This window comes from Propithecus coquereli, unplaced genomic scaffold (genome assembly GCF_000956105.1).
Source record: "Propithecus coquereli isolate 6110/MARCELLA unplaced genomic scaffold, Pcoq_1.0 Scaffold134, whole genome shotgun sequence".
NCBI lineage: Eukaryota > Metazoa > Chordata > Mammalia > Primates > Indriidae > Propithecus > Propithecus coquereli.
Window position 1 is genome coordinate 6,230,670 of NW_012137636.1, and position 23,678 is coordinate 6,254,347.

General features: G+C 36.6%; 1 protein-coding gene across 1 annotated transcript in view; it reads left to right on the forward strand.

Annotated features, from left to right (window-relative positions):
• The window catches only part of PDE1C (phosphodiesterase 1C, calmodulin-dependent 70kDa), a 556,088-nt gene that overhangs the window by 460,279 nt on the left and 72,131 nt on the right, over positions 1 to 23,678 (forward strand). Inside the window, exons 9-12 of the mRNA XM_012638761.1 lie at positions 4,909 to 5,009; positions 8,110 to 8,238; positions 16,151 to 16,252; positions 16,821 to 16,941. Of these exons, the coding sequence (XP_012494215.1) occupies positions 4,909 to 5,009; positions 8,110 to 8,238; positions 16,151 to 16,252; positions 16,821 to 16,941 (453 nt within the window). The remainder of the gene's footprint in view (positions 1 to 4,908; positions 5,010 to 8,109; positions 8,239 to 16,150; positions 16,253 to 16,820; positions 16,942 to 23,678) is intronic.

Consider the following 23,678-nt stretch of genomic DNA (forward strand, 5'->3'; position numbering starts at 1 on the left):
AGCCATCCAGGCATGGTGTGGGGGCTCCTCACCAGCAACAGTCTTCTTCTCAGACTCCTTCCCACTTCTCTTTGGCATGTGCTTTTGTTCTTCTGCTTGTAAAATGGCTGATGTACCACTGCACATCCAAGTAGAGAGATAAGGAAGAAGATAAACGGTGCAAACCAAATAAATCTGCTCATTTTTAAACAACTATCCTGAAATCCAGCCCAGTAACTTTCACTTGTATTTTGTTGGCCAGAGCTGTGTCACATGGCCACTGCAATACATAAGGAAGGCTGAACATACTACCATCCCAAATAGAATCAGAGACAGGGTTAGTAAGGAAAAGGAAAGAGTTGAGCAACTAGCAGTGATTGCCACTGCAAGTAATATTATCCTTATTTTAAAAAATAGGAAACTCTCATTAACAGAGATTAAGATTATCTTGTTATAAAATCAATGTATGGGCTGACCTGTGTTTCTCACAAATATGTAGATTGAAGTTTTAGCCCCCAGTACCTCAGAATGTGACTGCATTTGGACAGAGGGTCTTTAAAGAGGTAATTAAGGTAACATGAGGTCATGTGGGTGGACTGTACTCCAATATGACTGGTGTCCTTATAAAAAGAGGAGATCAGGACACAGACATGCACATGCAGAGAGGAAAGACCATTGTGAGGACATAGAAGATGGCCATCTGCAAGGGAAAGACAGAGGCCTCAGGAGAAACCAATCCTGCTGACACCTTGATCTTGGACTTTTAGCCTGCAGAACTGTGAGAAAATAAATTTCTGTTGTTTAAGTTACCTAGTTTGTGTTATTTTGTTATGGCAGCCTTAGCAAACTAATATAGTAGAGGAGCCAAGCGTTGGTCCCAGGTCTAACTTCTAAGGCCATGCATTTAAATATTTAGCCATGCTTCTACAAGCCTGTGGCAAATAAAGGAGACCCCTATATTCTTATACCTCAGTATCCTCATGTGCTCTTACTTCCAGATATTGTGGTGAGGACCAAAATGGATGCAGAAATGCACTTTGAGTTCATGTAGTCAACATATATTTAGTCAGTACCTATTGTGCACAGTATTCTATGGAGATAAAAATGTGAATCATATACAGCTTCTTCAGCTCTTGCGAAAAGCTCCCAGCATTTATGCTAATACAAGTTAAGATTAACATAAATGTTGTATCATAGCAGCCAGTGATCATGACATACTGCATACTGTTCTTAAACAAGCTCATTTGCCATTTGTTACTGAATTTTCATTATCAATTCAGGCCATATTCAGAATAGTTCTTAAATATAGAAACTATTTCCCACCCACTCTCTCCTGGAAATGCTGCTCAAAACAAACTTCTTTCATTTTGAGCTTACAAAAACAATGGGGAACATTCTGATGAATGGAGAACATCTTGTTACTCTAACCTTTCATTACAAACCAAGAGGGAGAAAATACTTTAAATCATTTCAGTGTTATAAACTGTAAGACACTTACGGAATCAAAACATCCCATTGATAAAGTGAAGTCTGGGCTTCAACATCAACAGTATTACTCATTATAATCTGTTTGTATTACTCATTATTGTTTAACTTAAGGACCTAAAAGACGCTTGAATCCTTTCAGAACTATTTTGCTCATTTCTAAGAGAAAATCCTTGAACAGAATTAGATTGAAGAGTTGTTATTCACTGAATAGATATTAATAAGACTCCAAGCTCCAGTCTACTTTGGATTTAGGTCAAAAGATTCCAAAGTCTGAAGCTATTCCTTGGCCATTTTCATTGCTTTTGTCAGGCGAGGTGCTAATAATTTTCTTTTTGCCTGTGTTTTCAGAAAGGAGAAGCTGTGGGCCGGGCGCAGTGGCTCATGCCTGTTATCCTAGCACTCTGGGAGGCCGAGGCGGGTGGGTCGTTTGAGCTTAGGAGTTCGAGACCAGCCTGAGCTAGAGCAAGACCCTGTCTCTACTAAAAAAATAGAAAGAAATTAGCTGGACAACTAAAAATATATAGAAAAAATTAGCCGGGCATGGTGGCACATCCCTGTAGTCCCAGCTACTCGGGAGGCTGAGGCAGTAGGATTGCTTGAGCCCAGGAGTTTGAGGTTGCTGTGAGCTAGGCTAATGCCACGGCACTCTAGCCCAGGCAACAGAGTGAGACTCTGTCTCAAAAAAAAAAAAAAAAAAAAGAAAGAAAGGAGAAGCTGTGTATCTTGTTCTTTTGATCATATATGGCATCATCATACTTATAAGGGGAACACTAAAAATATCAAAATGACATCTTGGTTGAAGAGTGCTAAATAATTTTATTAGGGGTTGTGATTGGTAGTCATTTGGCCCCCATGACCTTGGTCCTCTGGTGTCACATGCATTAATATGTTGCATTAGATGGCAGTATAGATACAGTTAAGGTTACCAATCAGAAGACCTTAAATAGGGAGAGTAGCCTGGTTTCTCCAGGTGGGCCCAGTGTAATCATACAAGTTCGTCAAAGTTAAAGAGAGATGGAGAAATCAGAGAGGGTTAAGTGTGAGAAGGACTCAACCGGCCATTGCTATAATAGCTTGCAGGTAGAGGGGGCTAAGTGGAAAGCATTAAAGGGAAATGAATTCTGCTGATGCCTTGGATACTCCTGAAAGCAGATTTCCCCCCAGAGCCACCTGGAAGGAATGCAACACTGCCCACACCTTGATGTCAGCCTGTGAGACCCCTACCAGAGAACCCATCCACAATGGCCTACAGAACTGTGTGCCCGTTATTGGGAGGTGTTCTCTAAGCCTCTGAGATTGTGGTAATTTGTTAGGGTAGCAATGAAAAACTAATATAGAGGTGGAAACAGATTACTAAAGAAGCTCTATCATTCCTATATCAAAGTCACAACTTGCTAATAATGTCTCCTCTAGCAATAGGAAATTGTGCACGTTCTTCCCTTTGGGTTTCCTCTGGCCTGTTGTATCCCATGTCTCCCCCTCGGCCCCTACAGGCACACACATTCAGCCTCCTTGCCTGCACCATACATAGCAAAATTCAGAGTCCACCATTACCGTTTTTCAAGGCATCCCTGTCACTGAATTAATTGTGACACTCGTATTTTGTAGATAGGGAAACACTGGTAGGAGCTGTGACTTGTACCTTGCCACAGTTTGATATTTCTGGAATAAAACACCGGGGAAACTTAAATTTCTGACTTCTTATGGGTTGACATAAAACCTCCAGTGTTCACAATAATTAATTTGGAAAAGACAAAGAAATCTGAGCCATATTAAAATATGAAGCCTGACTTCCCCTCAAAGAGCTTCTCCTACCTTCTCTTTCTATTAATGGTGCCTTCTCATACCACCCAGAGTTTTTCAGCCATGCGGGCTAGGAGTGTTGGGGTCATCTTTCATTCATTGTCCTCCTTGATTGCAACCTGTTTCTGTCCCCTCATCCTACCCCAAATTCAGTTAATTGCTAAATCATATGGATTCTACCTTCATACTGTCTATACATCCTGTAAGAACTTTTCAATCTGAAAATACTGCTCTTATATTTCTCTTCTCTGCTCCTGCCCAAATACCCTTCCTGAAGTGGGGCACTGATTATGTTACTCTCTTGCAAGTAAAATTCACAGCCTGTTGAATCCAGTTGACATTTCCACCCACTCTGGCTTTTAATGCCTGACATAACAGGGTCTCAATCAGCCCCAACTCCTATTCCAGTCAAGAGAATCATTTCCTTACTCGGAGATGATTGCTCCTAGGACTTGCTTATTTTGTTCATTCTTCTGAAAATGCCCACTTTCATTTCTTGCTCTGCCCAGTCTTCAAGGACCATCTTAAATGTCTCTCCTCTAAGAAGCTGTTTCTCTTCCTTCCTTCCTTTCCTTTCCTTTGCCAGATACCACGTTTCTTTCTTCTTATTCCCAAAGCAGCATAACTGATTCTAAGCGTCCACAGTGTTTTTTGAAAAGCTAGGGTGTTAAAATGAGTTTTAAAGACTATGGTTTTTTTATTGTTGTTATTGAATGCTTATTTAATCATTCATTGGTTTTGGTTTATATGTAGGTTATACGTAAGATGCAATTTCATTAGTGTATTTGGGTAAGGAGGGAAGTGTCACTGATATTTGTAATGTGGAATTGTAATTATACGGTTATTTAGACACTTTCTGCTGGCTGGACTGATGTTCTTTCTCTGGCTCAGACTTGTTTAAATGTTACACTGTCTCCCATTCATAATCTTATTTTAAGATGTGAAATTGACTTTGGCATGAGCTTAGAACAAGAGATCCATGTGGGAGAATGGGTGGAGAGTCATTAGCGAAGATGGTTGGGGATAGGATGTTGGGGAAAAAAGAAAGACATTACCAAAATGAAAAGGCACATACATATGTAATACATATGTGGCCAAACCACAGCTAACTTTGAATGGTGTGCATGGGGACCAGTCTTTTCAAACATCAACATGCATAGGGCAGAAAACCAAGTGTTACTTCTCCATCTGTCTCTACCCACTGTGTAGTGGATATTTCTCCTATAATCAGACATTAGGTATTCTATTACTCTTAGTTCTTGGTATTGTGTTGAAATTTTTAAAGTGTGTGTGTGTGTGTGGTGTCTGCCTAGGAACTTTATTTGGAAGTTGGAAGAGGATGCCGTGAGGACTTTTAAAGTTTTCACATTCACTGTCTTTTTGCTTTCTTAAAAAAGATAAAACTAACTAGTTAGTTCTTTCAACCTTGCTGGGCATGCTTTTTTTAAATCACAAGTTCCCCAGTCTCTTCACAGGAAAAAATTTTTAAAAACTTATCTCTGTGTCTCAGAAAACTTGTGTTTGGCAATAGTTTACCAGCTGTAGGGTGGAGAGGCAGCAGTGTGGGTGTGTTGTCAGCAAGCTGAAGACTTTGAGAAAGAAACAGATTATCTGATTGCTCTGTAATCTCCTTTTCAGAACTGGCTGACAGAGCTGGAGATCTTTGCTATAATCTTCTCAGCTGCCATCCACGACTATGAGCATACCGGAACTACCAACAATTTCCACATTCAGACTCGGTGAGAATGTTGAAATGACTGGAGAAGAGGAGGAGGGGACAGGGCTAGAGTTTTAGAAGTTAGAAAGGTGTGAGTCACCTTTCTTTTGCATGGTTGTCCTATTTTGAGTTTCTGAAAAGATGAACCTATAAACAAGAGATCAGCCTGATCAGCTTTAATCACGACTTGGAGTTTAAGAAGCCACCTGCTCCTAATTCTCATATTTTATTTGGATATAACATGGATTTCCATTTCTTCTCTATTCTAATGCTTGTTATTTGTTTACTTATGTATGTTCTATGCATACTCTATTTTAATAGGAGGTGGGGTAGTTTTCATAAGGATCCAGATGCCACATAAACTAGATCAATAAGGACAGTGATGATTGGAGTGTTTCTGTTGACATTAATGATAATTGAGCCTTCTTGCCATCTGACCTCTGGGATTCTCATGAAATGTTCTTTTCATCCTTTCTAATTTCATTCATCCCTGCTTTGCTCAGTGCTCACATCACTTCCTGGCAGAGGGGCCAGGGAGTTAGATTGTCTCTTCTAGGCTGCCTTCACCATAAGCAACCTGTGCCCCCTTCCAAATGAACTGCACACAGGTACACAAACCTCTGTTGGGGGCCTAAATATGGGTCCAAGTGCCCCGCTCTGAACCTTCTGACTTGTAACAGACATCACTCATTGATTTTGGTATTTTTTTCTTGCTAAGCTGTGGATTTATCCCTAGTGCTCCTCCCAACACAGAATTCCAGGCAAGCAGCACCAGTCACTTGTCATTTCTCCTTAGGATGAAGCTTTGTCTGCCATCTCCTGGTCTAAGAACTTACTGTCTCTGAGACAATGATGTGGAACTGGAGAGAATCTGACAGTAGGGTTAATTGAGCCTTGACATATGAATCAAAAGAAGCTAGGATTTGGGGAAAGGTGGCACTTCCAACTCCTGTGATTAAGGCATTTTGCTCTTGAGTTGTGACTGGTTTTGATACTGGTCTCCAGGCAAAGGAAAGAATGTAGCAGGGAGGGATGGGAGTTTAACACCAAATAAATACTTGCTGATTTCACTTGAAAAAGCAGGTGCATACTCCAGATAGGTTTGTGTTCATTAAATCAATCTACATGTATTTAATGAACTCAACACTTAATTACAGGGTACACAAAAGAAGACAATATCATCTGATCTCTGTTCAGAAGGGGAATTTCAATGGAATGGAAGGAGACAAAAGGACTTAAGCTGCTGGCTTTGGTTCCTCCCTCCTGCCTCCTCACTTAGAGTAGTCTCAGCTGCTGAAGCAGCCTTTTGTGGTTCTGTTCCAAGGTCTTTAACACAGGGAATTCCATAGAGAAGGACTCTTTAATGTGTGTCTGTGCGTGGAACCTTTGCTTTGAGCAGAAGCCAAGGTGAATAGCACCAGCCGAAGGAGGAGAGGTGGGTGGAACAACTGTACGTGGATCTTGCCTGGAGACCAGTGTCCAAACCAGTCACAACTCAGAGGAAAACGGCTTAATTACAGGAGTTGGAAAACAGTTTCGTGTCACAAAATACACATCAGTTGGTACCTAATTTACTCATCAGATATAAGAGCAGATCTACGATAAAGACATCTGCACCCGAATGTTTATGGCAGCACGATTCACTATTGCAAGGATGTGGAAACAACCCAAGTGCCCGTCAATCCATGAGTGGATTATCAAAATTTGGTATATGTTTACAATGGAATATTACTCAATCATAAGAAACGACAGTGATCTAGCACCTCTTATACTTTTCTGGATTAAACTTAAGCCCATTATCCAAAGTGAGGCACCACAAGAGCAGAAGAATGGAATCCATTTGTACTCACCATCAAATTGGTACTAACTGATCAACACTAGGTTGATCACATGGCAGAAATACTCTCTAGGGATTAGGGGGATGGGGGGGAAATCTACAACTAAAGGACACGGGGAGCACTAAAGGGAGGGAAGGGCATGACTTTAACCCGCATTTGGGTGAGGCAAAGACAGAAAGTGTAACTACAATGTTTGTACCCTCACAAAACCCTGGAATAAAAAAAAAAAAAAAAAAAAAAAAGAGCAGATCTTTACCTCGGGATTTGAATGTTTTGTGTTATCTCTGTAGGAGTGGGAAAATTCCAGTGGGTGTAGTTAAGCTTGATTTGGAATGAAATTTAAACATTGGCCCTCTTCAACAGAACTTTATCCAAAACATCTCAGCCCATGTGATCCCCATTCAGAAAACTAAGTCCGTGACTAGGTCGTTTATCCTTTGATGGATAAAATGTTAAGCCTAACACACGTTCAAGGGATGCTAGATACATCCCAAAGTTTGGCCAATGACAGGTGGAAGTAATCTTGAGAAGCACTGGTGTGTCAGAAGACCTGTAAAAGTCACTTTAAACCTCTGGAACTAAGCTTCCTTGGTGAGAAACAGATAAACTCTAATAATCTAGGCTTTCATTAAATGAAAGGTATTAAAGTAGCATACGGCCCTGAGTTTGGTGACATTCGTTTGTAGAACGGTCTCTGAGAAAGGGACTAACCACTGACTTAAAATCTTTATATTCTTTACTCTCAATCTTCCTTCCACATGTGGCTTTTGCATAGAAAAATTTAAGGGCAAGATCAGAGGCAGCTTGTAGATAGTACCTACCAGGTGGTATGACTTCCACAAATTACACCTGAAATAAATAAACCAGTGTGTTCACTGAATGAAATAAAAATAAAAAATTAACATTATTCCAGAAAATATAAGGAAGTCTGGCTTGACCGACATTCTAAAAAATCTTTTTTGCTACTAGTACAGGCAATTGATATCTTGTTATAAAATAGTTTTCAGAGAGTTCTGAGGCTGGATGTCACATATTTCCTACCCACATATGTATTCATAGTAAAATACTCTACGTCCACCTGTTGATGATTTATAGTATTTTAAAGTCTTCACATTGTCTTTTTGCTTTGTAGTATTGGTTGAGCATTTGGTTCATATAAATGGCACGGAGGCAAAGATAATTTCTAAACATAGGAAAAAGTAACAGTGCAGTCTCGCCCGTGAGAGGTAAGGGGAGAAGTCTGAACTGGTGAACATGCTCAGTTTTGCTTGGCTTTCTGTTCAGGTCTGATTCGGCTATTCTGTACAACGATAGATCTGTGCTGGAAAATCACCATTTGAGCGCAGCCTATCGTCTCCTGCAAGAGGATGAGGAAATGAATATTTTGATCAATCTCTCAAAAGATGACTGGAGGTAAGGATGAGACAGGAGAGACACTTGGAGGTTGGGGAAGGAACTGTGAAGATGCATGAATGTGGTGCTTTTGAGGCAATAATGCCTTGTTTAAAATTTTTATTGGCATTTTCTCTCTCTCTCTCTCTCTCTCTCATTCTTTCTTTCTCCTGCTCGCTCATTCTGTGTGTGTGTGTGTGTGTGTGTGTGTCATTTCTCTCTCTATATATATTTCATATTGACACAAATATTCAAATTTATAAATAAAGGCTATAGAATGTTATGATTAGCTTTCAGCTACTTTATTTTGCTAGCTTTACATTGCTTTTCTATTAATGAGTAGGGAAATGAAACCAGTTTGAGTCAAATAATTCAGTATTGTGCTAAAAATTCTCAAGGAAGAAAGTTTGAAAAACCTCTTCTAACAACGTCCAATTGAGGACAATTTGGAAATATTTGTTGTTTATTACCTTAGGAAATATGTGTTGCTTTTATCTGAGCTTCTTAAATCTGAATTTTATCATTTGACATTTGTTTTTCACTTATATTTATTCACTTCTTAACGATCTTTTGACATTTGCCAAGAAAATTATTTTGACACTTTAAAAACAAAATCATGGGTACTTAATTCTGTTACCTAAATGACATTGTGTGCTTTGGCTTTAGGCACACCTGGGTTTGAACATGGAGTCAGTCACTTACTAGCTTTATGACACTGAAGAACTCTTTATACCTTTGAAAAATGTAATTTCTAGAAAATAGATAACATTTACGCTGCAATGGGGTTAGAATGATAATATGACATAATCTATTTAAAATGCCTGCACACTTTGTTGCACATATAGCAAGCCTGTAAATCATTGTAGCTATAAATTTAGGTCAAGGTGTTTCAAAGCTTATAAGCAAAATCATCTAAATCCTTACAAAGTTTGGAATCCAGGGTGACTCAAGTAGTCCTTCTGTTTTAATTAAATGATCAGCTTTTTATTGAGTATGTGCTCACTATTCTCAAGGATTCAGAGAAATAAGTCATACTGAACAATGAATCCGAGAAACTGATTTTCAATGTGAATGGCTAAGAGTCTCCATGAAATTTTAGTTTATTAAAACATAGGGGAATATTTGGCTTAAATTTTACTGGGATACACTCAGCTGGCCTCTGAATAATGCAGAACACTTCAGTTAATCAGTGCACATCTTCAGGCAAAAAGGAACCCTCTAACTAATTTTTAAATGTTTGTAAAAGTATAATGAAAGGTTTGGGTATGGCAGAGAACAGCTTCACACATATCCAGATACATCATGGTTGTGAAGGATTTGTGTGAGGGGCTCGTTTAGATAGTGTCTATTTTACCTGGCTTCATGACAATCTAGTAACATGCTTCAAAGCTTGCATAAATGCCTCCTAACATATTTTCAAAGCATGCCACTTCTGTTGCCCATATTTGTGTTATGGATTTTCTACCTCTGTTTAGCTATAGTTTTGAAATTTGGCTATATTATTTATTTCCACTCTACGGTGATCGTAAACTTCATTCACTCTTTCAGTCTACAACTAGGAAAGTGAGGCTGGTGTAGGCAGTACATAAACCCATACCACCTGAATAAACTGGAAGGTGTATCAGTTCATGCTGGAACACATTGTACATAGCAATGCAACCACCCTTGTTGTTTATCTTTAGCTCTGCATTCTTATTGGGGGGTATTCCCAAAGTTCTAGCTGTGAATAATTTGAATATTACCTCTGATCAAAATAAGTTATAAAATTGAACGATTCAGAAAAACTTAGGCGAATTTAGTGTAAAATAATGGTCAAACTAATCAGTTGAAAATACAGTGAAATATGTTTATGTGCTAGGCTTATATATTTGTGCTTCTTATTCAGCATTATCTTTATTATCTCGAAGAGAGAGAAAAATAAAAGTATTATCTCAGAGAGTGAAATCATGAAGTACTCAGATATTGAAACATCTTAATTCAGTGGAAACTTCTTTATTGTTATAGTCTATGTTTGTTTATAAGCAGAGTTGTCACATGTTTAAAATAATTGGTTATAAAATATTTTTTGCAAGCTTCATGGTTACCTCAAATCAAAAAACCTACAATTGATACACAAAAAATAAAATGCAAGAAATTAAAATACTCTACCAGAGGAAATCACTTTTAACAAAGGAAGACAGGAAGGAAGAAAAGGAAGAAAGGAAGGAAAAGAGGACCACCAAACAACTAGAAATCAAATAAACATGGCAGTAGTAAGTCCTTACCTATCAATAATAACACTGAATGTGAATGGACTAAACTCTCCAATCAGAAGACATAGTGTGGCTGAATGGATAAAACAATGAGACAACTATACCTCATATGTTGTCGAGGCTTCTTAAAACTATACCTCAATATGTTGCAAGAAACCCATTTCTCCTATAGAGACACACATACACTGAAAATAAAGGGATGGAAAAAGATATTCCATGTGAATGGAATCCAAAAAAGAACAGCAATAGCTATATTTCTATCTGATAAAATAGATTTCAAGACAAAAACTGTAAAAAAGACAAAGAAAGTCATTATAAGATGATAAAGGGATTATTTCAGCAAGAGGATAAAATAATTCTGAATATATGTACACCCAACACTGCAGCACCCAGATATATAAAGTGAACATTATCAGAAGTAAAGAGATAGAAAAAAAATAACTAACTAAATTCCAGCTTCACTGGTATTTTGTCTATAGATGGTCATTGCATTTGTGACCTCAACTAGAATTTAGAGTGTGAAGTTTAGTGGTGTTTGCCATAAGATAGGACATATCAAAGGCATCTCAAAGGAGAAAAAGGAAGAATGAAAAAGCCCTTTTTCTTTAACCAGATAATAAAATAATGAATGAGTAAAAAAAGAGAGAGAGAGATAGACTCCAATATAATAACCGTTGGAGACCTCAACATTCTACTCTCAGCATTGGACAGATCATCCAGGCAGAAGATCAACAAAGAAACATTGAACTTAATCTGTACTATAGACCAAATGGACCTACTAAATATTTATAGAACATTTCGTCCAACAGCTGCAGATGCACGTTCTTCTCCTCAGCTCATAGATGGTTCTCAAGGATAGACCATATGTTAGGCCACAAAGCAAGTTTAAAAAATTCAAAACAATTGAAATCATACCAAGTATTTTCTCTGACCACAATGGAATAAAACTAGAAATCAATAACAAGAGGAACACTGGAAACTATACAAACACATGGAAATTCAACAATATGCTCCCAAATGACCAGTGGGTCATGAAGAGATTAAGAAGGAAATTAAAAACATTCTTTTTTATTTAATATTTATTCATTCATTTATTTTTTTTTTTTTTAGAGATGGGGTCTTGTGCTTGCCTAGGCTGGTCTTGAACTCCTGAGCTCAAGTGATCCTCCCCCGTTGGCCTCCCAGAGTGCTAGGATTACAGGTGTGAGCCACCGTGTGCCTGGCCTGTTAAAAAATTTCTTGAAAAAAAATTACAAGCTTATATTGTATGTTTTTTGACCACAATGGATTTAAATTAGAAATCAATAAGAATAAGATATTTAGGAAAACCCCACATATTTGAAGATTAACCAACACACTTCTAAATAATTCATGGGTCAAAAAAGTAATCAAAGGGGAAACTAGAAAATAGTTCAAATTTAATGAGAATGAAAATGTCACATATTACAAATTTGTTGAATACCATTAAAGCAGAGCTTAGGGGAAATTTATGGCTATAAATGCACATATTAGTAAAGAAGAAAAGTCCAAACATAATGACTTCAGGAAGCTAGAAAAAGAAGAGCGAAATAAACTCAAAGTAGATGGTTGGAAGGAATTAGTAATGATAAGTGAAGACATCAACAAAATAGAAAACAAACAGTAGAAAAAATTAACAATGCTAAAATCTACTTCTTTGAAAAAATCAACAAAATTGGTAAACCTCTGTTCAGTAAAAAAGGAAGAGAACACAAATCACCAACGTCAGATCCTGTAGACATCAAATGCATAAGGAAATATTACAGACGACTCTTTGTCTCAACTAATTTGACAATCTTGATGAAATGGACAACTTCCTTACAAAGTACAACTTACCAAAACTCATACAAGATGAAACAGAAAATCTGACTAATACCGTGTCTATTAAAAAAATTGAATTTGTCATCAAAAATCTTTCCACAAAGAAATCTCCAAGTTTGCATAGTTTCACTGGTGAATTCTATGAAATACACAAAGAAGAAATAATATGGATCTTACGCATATTTATTTAGAAAGTGGAGAAGGAAGAAACATTTTCCAATTTGTTTTATGAGACATGATTTTGATACCATACCCTGAAAAAATGTCTCAAAAATGAATATTAGAGACCAATATACCTTATGAACATAGATATAACAATCCTTAATAAAATATTAACAATTGGAATATAACAGTATATAAAAAGCGTACACTATGACCAAGCAGAGTGTGATGGTTAATTTTATGTGTCAACTTGATTGGGCCACATTGTGTCCGGATATTTGGTTGAACTTTATTCTGGATGGTTCTGTGAGGGTGTTTTTGGATGAGATTAACATATAAATGGATGACTGAATAAAGTAGATTGCCCTTCCTAATATGAATGGGCTGCATGCAATCAGTCTAAGGCCTAAATAGAACAAAAAGGCTGATCCTCCCTTGAGTAAGAGAGAATCCTTTCTACCGGTCTTTGAACTAAAACATAGGCTCTTCCTGGGTCTTGAGCCTGCTGGTCTTCATACTGGAACAACACCATTGTTTCTCCTGGATCTCCAGCTTGCTGACTCACCCTGCAGATCTTGGAACTTGTCAATGTCCGTGACTACATGAGCCAATTCCTTGTAATAAATCTCTTTCTCTATATGTATATTTCCCATTGGTTTCTCTGGAGAATTCAGTCAAATATATAGGGTTTATCCTAGGGATGCAAGGTTAATTCAGTATTCAAAAACAGTTAAAATAATTCACTATGTTTTAAGAAAAACAAAAGTATATAGTCATTTCAATAGGTGTATAAAAAGCATTTGACAAAATTCAGCACTCATTCATGTAAAAACTCTCAGCAAACTGGAAACGGAAGGGAACATCGTCAACTAGATAAAGAGCACCTGTGAAAAATCTATAGCTAACCTCAAGCTTAATGGTGAAATATTGAACACTTTTCCCCTAAGATTGGGAACAAGACAAGGATGCCTGTTCTTACTTTCATCAACATTGTAAGATGTCTATATTAGCAGATAACTTGATTGTCTAAGTAGAAAATCCTAAGAATCTATAAAGCAGCTACTAGAACTGACAATGAATGTTGCAAGGTCACAGAATACAAGGTTGATGTAAAAAAAAATTATAGACTAGCAACGAACCATTGAAAAATGAAATTAAAACTTTCTTTAACATAGTACAAAAAATATAAAATACTTAGTAGTAATTTTTTTTAAAAAAGTGCAACTCCTTTTCACTACTAACTACATAAAATTGCTGATTAAAGAGCACCTAAATAAATTAAGAGATATGCTGTCCTCATGTAGTGGAAGACTCAATATTGTAAAGCTATCAAAATCTTCCAAAATTTATCTTAGATTCAATATAACCCCAATCAAAATTCTGGCAGAATTATGTTAGAAATTGCCAAGGTTATTCAAAAATATATATAGAAATGCAAACAAAGCAATTTTTATAATAAAAAAAGCAAGGTTAAAGGTCTCACACTACTTGATTTCAAAGCAAACTATTAAGTTACAGTAATCATGACAATATTTTATTGGTGAAAGAATAGACATACAAATCCATGGAACAGAACTGAAAGTTTTGAAATTGACTCATCAATTGATTTATAGCAAAGATGCCAAGGCAATTCAATGAGGACAGGAAAATCTTTTCAACAAATAGTGTTGGAACAATTGGCTATCCATATGGAAAAGAATAGCTGTGACCCTTATCTCACACCATACTTAAAAATTAACTCAAAATTGGTCATAGACTTAAACATAAAAGCTAAAATGCCAAGACTTCAAAAGAAAACAGCAAAGTCCTTGTGGGTAGGTGGCAATATCCCAGGACATAAAAAGCATGAAACATTTTTTAAAATGATGAATTTAACTTTATTAAAATTAAAACCTTATGCTCTTTGGAAGATATTGTGGAGGAAAAAAAGCAAGCCAAGAAATTGGAGAAATTATTTACAACACATATACTGATATCTTACATAGAGTTTGTATGTGGAATGTGGAATGTAATTTTACAACTCAATAAGAAGACAAACAACCCAATTTTAAAAAGGGAAACTTTTGAAATTACATTTTCCTAAAAAATAGATATACATAAGTGCATGAAAAGGTGGCTGACATCAGCAGTCATCAAAGAAATTCAAATTAAAACCACAGTGAGATGCCATTACTCATCCATCAGAAGAATAGCTGAAACTAAAGGTTGACAAGACTAAGCAAAGAAAAACCAGAAACTTCATACACTGGTGGTCAAAAAGTGATACGACCACCGTGAAAAATATTTGGCAGTTTCTTATAAAGTTAAACACTCAGCTGTCTTATAAACCAGACATTCTACTTCTAGGTGTTTTCCCCAGAAAAATGAAAACATACGTCCACACACAGACTTGTACATGAATGCTCATAGCTGCTTTAATCACAATAGCCCCAAACTAGAATCTGATAACTCAAATGTCCATCAGCTGGTAAATGGATAACAAATTGTGGTAAACTCATAGAATGGAACATACTCAGCAACAAAAGAAAATGAACTGTCGATGAGCTACTACATGAACAGATCAGGAATCATAATGCTGAGTAAAGGAAGTCAAAAACAAGAGTACATTTTGTATTTTATAAGTGTGTACATACATGGGAATGTATGTATGTATATATCTAGTGTATATTTTAATATATAATATATATGTATGTGTACCTATATACATATGCATACACATATATATGTATATAAAACTAGAAAATGCAAACTATTCTAGAGAGGCAAACAGATCAAAGTTTGCCTGGTGCCTGGTTTGAGGGTGATAGTGGTATCATGATTGCAGTGGTATTTTTAAAAGCTCATTCAACTGTTAAAACTCACTGAATTGCACAATTTATATGGAAGCAGTTTATTCTATGTAAATTGTACCTCAATAAAGTTGTTAGAGGCAATAAAAAGATCAGTGGTTGGCAGGGTTTGGGGGAAGAGGGAAGGGTGAATAGGTGGTGCACAGGGGATTTTAGCGTGCTGGAATTGTTCCATGTGATACTGTAGTGGTAGATACATGGCGTTATGCATTTGTCAAAACCAGTACAACTGTGCAACATGTCGACAATGTGAATTATGGATTGTAGTTACTATAATGTGTCAATATTGGTTCATCAACTGTAATAAGTGCACCATATTTAACATCAAGATGTTAAAAATAAGAAAAACTGTACAGAGAGAGAGTGTATCTAGGAACTCTATACTATCTACTCAATATTTCTGTAAACCTAAAACCGCTCTAGAAAATAAAGGCTATTTTAAAAAAAATATGGAATACCTATATTCAAAGTGGAATATGGATTATCAACCTACCTCCTAGGATTATTTTCAAGTTAATTCTTTCTTAAAACTCTGAATCCAGTTGAGAAGGAAGAGCTTTCATACACTTTTCGCTTTCATTGGAATTTTTCCTGTGAGTTAATTTCCCAAATTATATGTGTATCCCATGTATCACATTCCTAATAAATGGTTTCCTTGATCCTTAACCTTCATTTATTCCTTATAAAAGGCAGCTCGCTTAAAAGACTCAAACTAGATCAGATGTGTCAGAAATAATTAACTGACTTCGATTAGAAGTGGCAAAAAACTAAACTAATTTTTACTTTCCATTTTTCACTTCCACCTTTTTTCTCCACGGGCGTTCCTAAAAGGGAGTTTCGAACCTTGGTGATTGAGATGGTGATGGCCACAGATATGTCTTGTCATTTTCAACAAATCAAAGCCATGAAAACCGCTCTGCAGCAGCCGGAAGCGTAAGTAGGCCGGTGACTTCTGCATTTGTATAAGTGTTTGAACTGGTGCTTGTCCATGCTCTTGTACTTTCGAAGCATATCTCCTTCGACATAACTTTATTGAGTGGTCTCATGAAGTGGTGATGTTTGGAGGAAAGAGCATGAAAATTGTACATGTCACAATTAGGTATGTTCTCATTGGGGCTGAAATAAATAATAGAGCCAGTACCAGTTTTTCTCAATTAGAATTTAAAATATTTCCCTGTGGGAAACTAGATTATCAAAGATCCACTTAATGCACAGACAGCAAATAAAAGTCAGTGATTCTTAGATTCTTGTTGTCTTTTTGAATGATGCAGTCATTTCAGAAATGGGTTTGAGTCAGAAGAGTCCAGTTCAATAAGTGTAGAGATCACGCTGACGAATATCCCAGTCGCAGGATGAAATGATGCCTTTTCCTCAATTTAGCTGAAGTGGGGTTTGAGACAGGAGAATAGAATGGATTGAAGAAATTAATGATTTTTTAAAAACTCTTACTGAGGTTCTGGAGAGTGTGGTCATCATGCGTTTGGGTGCTCTTGGTTTACAGAATTGAAAAGCCAAAAGCCTTATCCCTCATGCTGCATACAGCAGATATTAGCCATCCTGCAAAAGCGTGGGACCTCCATCATCGCTGGACAATGTCGCTCCTGGAGGAGTTCTTCAGACAGGTAACTCGTTGCTCTCCTGTCCGTCGGGGGCTGTCATCACTGAATATTTTATGAATTTTATGTATCAGCAACACTATGATAAGGAGTATTGAGATTACAGTAATTGTCTTGAGGGGAGGGAGGGTTCCACAGCTTTTTTTGGCTTCCTGATCATGTAATGTTTGAATCTTACCTCAATGCTAATTCTCAGAACATGGTATTTCTATCCTGTGCATTTCTGTTGGGAGAAAAGAAAAGTGTTTCCTTGCGGCAATCTTTTGTCAAAATGATATTTGAGGAGCCTTTTACTTTTTTGCTTTTTTTCTAATAAATTGACAAAATGGCGGTTACTGTGGCATTGCCCTGTAGGATTAAGATGTTAATCTTGGACTCATTTCTCTGTTATAATTGCTTGAGTCATTTCATTTGAGTGGACAAGCCCATGATGTGAAATTCCAAAACAAAGTGTGGCAGTTTGGGGTGAGGAAATCACTAGCAACTACTGTTTCAATTATGTTGACACTTAACTACATCCTAAAATCCAAAGCTGTGTTGTCTGTAAGAATAGATGGAGTCTTTAATAAGTGTACATTGCTTTTAAACAAATACACAAAAAACATACATACAAGTAGAGAAATTGAAAGGGAAATAAATGCACGGCACCAAGATTAAAGTCTTCTCAAACTCAGTCACGTGCACTAACCTCATCTCCAGAAGAGCTGCCATTCAGACATCTATCTGCTTCCAGACATGCGGGCCTGAGGTTGAAGGCATGATATGTAGATTTGGGGACCTAAATTACAGTTAATTCAGTTCTTGTTAATTTGAGAAGGGAGGTTAACAGCATGGATGCAGAGACCTCTAAGGTTCCCATAAAACACTACTTATAAACACTAGCCTCAACTTAGCCCCCCAAACTGACAAAAGATAGGATCTTTTGCTGGTTAATAAATCATATTACTTGAATTTTTGGGAGAAGATTACTTCTGTGATTATTCTTACTCTTAAGATTCTAGTTTGAATGGAAAAATTATAGAAGGCGTGTGTGTGTGTGTGTGTGTGTGTGTGTGTGTGTGTGTGTGTGTGTTTCCTCCCGAACCTGTACACTCTGGTAATGAAGCAGGATCAGAGTTAATAGCATATTAAACTAAAGCCAGAAGGCCCTTATTGGAGATTTTATTCCAGCTAATTTTTGGCCTAGGTCTAATTGAATCACCCCTCTCATTCCCTATGGTCTTATCTATGATTTGGGTTTTTTTGTGTGTGGTGGGGAAGTATTTAGGGTAAGATTGAACCAGATGTTTTCTTAAGACCCTTTCAGCATTAAATGCCCTCCATTTCCTTCGTTCCGTCCTACGGGTGCCTGTCTACACCTGCACACGTACCCTCAGGCTGTTGTATGCACACACTAGCAGGTACCCTATTCAGCATATGGTTATTTCTCTTTGCAGTGTCATCCTTGGCCTCCCAAAGTAGTTCTCAGGGGGACCCCATGTTGCAAAGGAACTAGAGTTACACAAATTCATCCTTCATCGAGGGTTCATTTTGAGTCATTTTTCCAAAGGCTCTTTTCTAATATTAGTAAGAGGATCTTTTTCAAATATCCACTCCCCTTTTCATATGCTTTCTTTGATAGCACTTGTACAGTAATACCCCCTACAGCTGGAAGTATTCAGTCTGTTGCCAAAGGATAGCTCATAGCTAACTCATATAAATTTGGGGTATTGAAGTGAGTCCTCTTTTTAATTATGAGAGAGTGAATATGAATTACTTAAATATGTGAACACTTTTTCCTCTTAAAGGGAACTTTGTTTGTATACACATACACTTGAATGAAAATGTGAAGGCAATGTGAACATAACCATATTGAATTTCTTGCCTGTTGGGAATGGAATGTTAGCTCACTGGACTGGAACTATTTTTTGGTAATTATAATTCAGTAAATTATTTTTATTTACCTAATATTTTAACCCAGATGCCATAAGCCATAATAAGTAACCCACACAGGAGAAATGTAGTCTCTGCTCTTAACTGTAGATTTTAAATTGGACAGTTCAAATGGGAAATCTCAATGGGCTTGTGGAGTCCTTTTAGAAATTACATTTGGAAAGTTGGGTTATATTTCAAAATAAGGGCATAGCCTCAGTGCAGATGGACCAGACCTTCCATGCTTTTCTAAAAGAGTAAGTTACAGCTTCAGTTTTATAAACATATTTTACAAAATTCAAGCCACTGCCTCAGAGTGATTTTGATAAAATATTGACTTTAAAGAAGTATAAGTTTGCCTCCTTGGTAAATGCATGTTTTTATAAAAGCCTCGAGATTCATTTCCATTATATTATTGTATATTTTTATATTTTGCAAACATCTCTCACAATTCTTATAATTTCCTCTGTGTGTGTGATTATTTCCCCATTTTTATTTCATGAATTGGGTTTTTTCCCCTTTTTCTCTATGAAATTATCTAATTATTTGATTGTTTTATTGTTTCTTTTTTGTTTTATAATGTCTTAATTAGTATTTTCATTCTTATTAATTCATTTCTTCTACTTGAGTTTATTTTTTTTCTAACTTTCTGAGTTGGATGCTCAATTCTTTTATTTTCATTTTTGCCTATTTAATATTAGAAAATAGAAAGCTAGGAGTTTGACTTTTTCTTATTATGAATTTCATAAGTCCTTATCTGCAGTGTGTTCACAATCATTCTTTACTAAATATTCTGTAATTTTGGCTTTGATCTCCCTTTTGTCCAAGAGTTGCTTCAGATTGAAGTGTTTGTTTCCTTGTTTATAATTTTCCGGTGGTAGGTTTCTTTGCTTAATAGCTTTCTGATTAATTTTTGTTTACTGAAATTTGATCACAGAATTTTTTTGTTGTTTTGAAATTTGTATATCACCTACTATATAATTGACTTTTGTGAATGTTTACGGCTCATGAAAAGTAGATTTATTTGCAGGGTATAGAGTTAAAAGAACATCAGGTACATTCTGCCTTCTTAATCAGGTACATTCTACCTTCTTAATTATGTCATTTAGGCATTTTATATATCATTTTTTAAAAAGTTGAGCTATCGTGGGTTGACAGGCATTTCTATTATTTTCTCTTTTTGTGTGATGTAATTTTTGCTTCATAAATGCTGATTCTATGTTATATGGTTCTTGGATATTCATAACTGTAGACCTTCATAGCAGAGCTTATTGCACCCTTTATCATTATAAAGCCCTCTTCTTTGTCTCAGCTAATGCTTTTTCTGGAATTCAAATTAGACTCATATTAAGAATATAACCCCATCTTTGCATAGCTTTTTACTTTTAACTTTTCAGAGACACTTTGATTTGTGTGTGTCTTCAACATTGTATATAATTGAGTTTTTTAATGACTCTGAGGTTCTTTTCTATTATTAATCAAAACCAGCCATATTAACATCTATTGAAATGACAGGAATGCTTGAGCTAAGGTGCTATCATATTTTATATTATACGTTCTGTTTTTATGGTTTTTTAGAAATAGCTCACTAATATTGTTTGTGCCATCTGCTTTGCTATATATTTGTGCCTTCTGATGATATGGAAGTTTTATATTATGTTTTTAGTTTTTCTAGTGGTTAACTTGATAATGAAAACTTTAAATCCTCTATTTATTTCTATTACTTCTTTGCTATAAAAATTAGTAAACTTCTACTTCCTCCTACCTCTCCCCAACACCTGATTTATGTGGTTTTATTAACTTGCTTAGTTCTTCTAGTGTGTACCTTTATTATTTAAATATAGCTCTATTACTTTATATATCAAATTTAAATGACATATTTTACCCCATCTCTAAAAGATAAGGAAGCCAATGTTTATTTATTGCCTCTCAACATCTTTCCCTCTTTCCTTTCATAATGTAACTCATTCCTTGTTACTATTTGTCAGTTATAAGATTTCTAAGTTGTCCTGATTTTTAAAATGAGTATTCTATTTCATGTACTATATGCTGTTTACAAAAAACACAACCCAAAACAATGTGACTCAGAAAGGTAGAAAATAAGTAAGTCTGGCAAAACGTAATTCTCCAGTTGTTCTTCTTGTCTAGGTCCACTCAGTGTTGACACTTTGGCCATGGTTGATCTATTCATCTTCTGGTTGGCCAAAGTTGTTCCTCAAATGATTTCTTCTAGAAGCACTCATGGAAACCACATTACTGTATGCTTGCAAGTTTTTCTACTGCTGTTGTACTTGGGTCACGTTTGCTTGGGTATGACATTTTTGGATCAAGCTTTCTTTCCTTGAGATCTTTTGCAGATGTCACCCAAGTGTCTTCCACCCTTGAATGTTGCCCTGGAGAGGTTGAAGCCATGCTGGAACTATTTCCACATATAGATGATAAATCTTTTTGTATTTGTGCCTTAAGGATTATTTCTTTTATATAAAAAAACTTTTTATTATGGAAAATTTCAAACATGTACAACCTATGGATTATTTCTTTTCCTTTAAAGCCTGGTGATATTTCTAGGATGTGTTTCAATGATTGTTCTGCATTGGCTTTTCTTGGGACGTGGGTGGTCTTTTCCTCTATAGTTTCAAGTTACATTGATTAAATCTTTTGATGTCTTCCATTCATTTAGTTATCTTATTTAGGGAAAACAATTATTCATCTGTCGCCTCTGTTTTCTTTCTTTTCCATGTCTGTTGTATTTCTTTAACATTTTCTTTATCCCTCTGTTTGACCTGCTTTCTTCATTCCTACTATCCATGTCCCTTAATGTGTTTTCACGAAGGACAGTTCTCCCGTGTGCTGCTTCTAGCGTCATCTTCATCAGTTATATGGTTCTGGTTTTTTTTTTCTTTATTTCAGCATATTATGCGGGTACAGATGTTTAGGTTACGTATGTTGCCCTTGCCCCCCCTCCTCCCCCAAGTCTGAGTTTCAAGTGTGTCCATCTCTCAGATGGTGCTCATTGCACTCTTTGTGTATGCATATACCTGTCCCCTCCTCCCCTCTGCCTGACATCCAGTAGATGTTATTCTTATACATGCACTTATGTGTTGATCAGTTAATACCAATTTGATGGTGAGTACATTTGGTGCTTGTTTTTCCATTCTTGGGATACTTCACTTAGCAGAATGCGTTCCAGCTCTATCCAGAAGAATACAAGAGGTGCTAGATCATCATTGTTTCTTAAAGCTGAATAGTACTCCATGGTATACATATACCACATTTTATTAATCCACTCATGTATTGATGGACACTTGGGTTGTTTCCACATCTTTGCAATTGTGAATTGTGCTGCTATAAACATTTGGGTGCAGGTGTCTTTTTTATAGAGTATCATTTGTTCTTTTGGGTAGATGCCCAGTAATGGGATTGCTGGATCAAATGGTAATTCTACTTGTATCTCTTTAAGGTATCTCCATATTGCTTTCCACAGAGGTTGCACTAGTTTGCAGTCCCACCAACAGTGTATGAGTGTTCCTATCTCTCTGCATCCACGCCAACATTTATTGTTTTGGGACTTTTTGATAAAGGCCAGTCTCACTGGAAATAAGTGATAGCCACATGTAGAAGACTGAATCAGGATCCACACCTTTAACCTCTCACAAAAATCAACTCACGCTGGGTAACAGATTTAAACCTAAGGAGTGAAACTATTAGAATTCTAGAGGAAAATGTTGGAAGTAGTCTTCTAGACATTGGCCTAGGCGAAGAATTTATGAAGAAGACCCCAAAGGCAATCACAGCAACAACCAAAATAAATAAATGGGACCTGATCAAATTAAAAAGCTTCTGCACAGCCAAAGAAACTGTCAGAAGAGTAAACAGACAACCTACAGAATGGGAGAAAATTTTTGCATGCTACAAATCCGATAAAAGGTTGATAACTAGAATCTACTTAGAACTCGGGAAAATCAACAAGAAAAAATCAAACAACCCTACACAGAAACTTTTCAAAAGAAGACAGAATAATGGCCAAAAAACATATGAAAAAATGCCCAACATCTCTAATCATCAGGGAAATGCAAATCAAAACCACAATGAGGTTCTGGTTTTCTTGTCCATATCTTTCCTGTGCTCTGCTAGCTCTTGCTGCCTTGAGCCCTCATTCTTGATCATTTCAGGAGCTTCTTTCTGTTAGTAGCAATATGTTTGGTCATCACTTAGTGGCATCATTTTTCTGATGAATGTTCCCCATCTGTTGTTTGTTTGAGTTTGGTTTTGTTTTGTTTTTGCTATTTCTGCTGCTGCTGCTGGTACTTCCTCGTCCTCTTCTTTTTCTTCTTTCTCTCTTTCCCTACCTCTTCTTCTTCCCTCCGTTTTCTCCTTCTCCTTCTCTTCATTCCCCATCCTCCTTCTCCTCCCCTCTTCTTCTTCTTCACTTTATTGTTATTATTTACCATCTTTGAGCAAAATGCATTCTTTTTGGACCAACTGTTTGAAGGTTTGTACCAGGGAGAAATCAGAGTAGTAGTGTTGTAAGCTATCTGGTATTGTCCTTGGTTTATTATGAGGCTCCTGTGAAGTGATGTGTGTGTGTGTGTGCGTGTGTGTGCGCGTTAGACTTTTTCCATTACTATAGTGGGCAGCAGTTGCAGGGCTCCTTGCAATTCAACCTCTGTTCTCCACCCAGCCTCTTGGCATCTTGCCTCACCCCTGTCTGATATTCACAGCATTTGGCAGCCCTTCCTCATGTAGCTTTGATTTGAGATTACAGATTTTTCCTAGTATTTATGTTTGCATTTCTGTTCCTCATTCTCCTTATTTTTGAGGTGATAATTTCT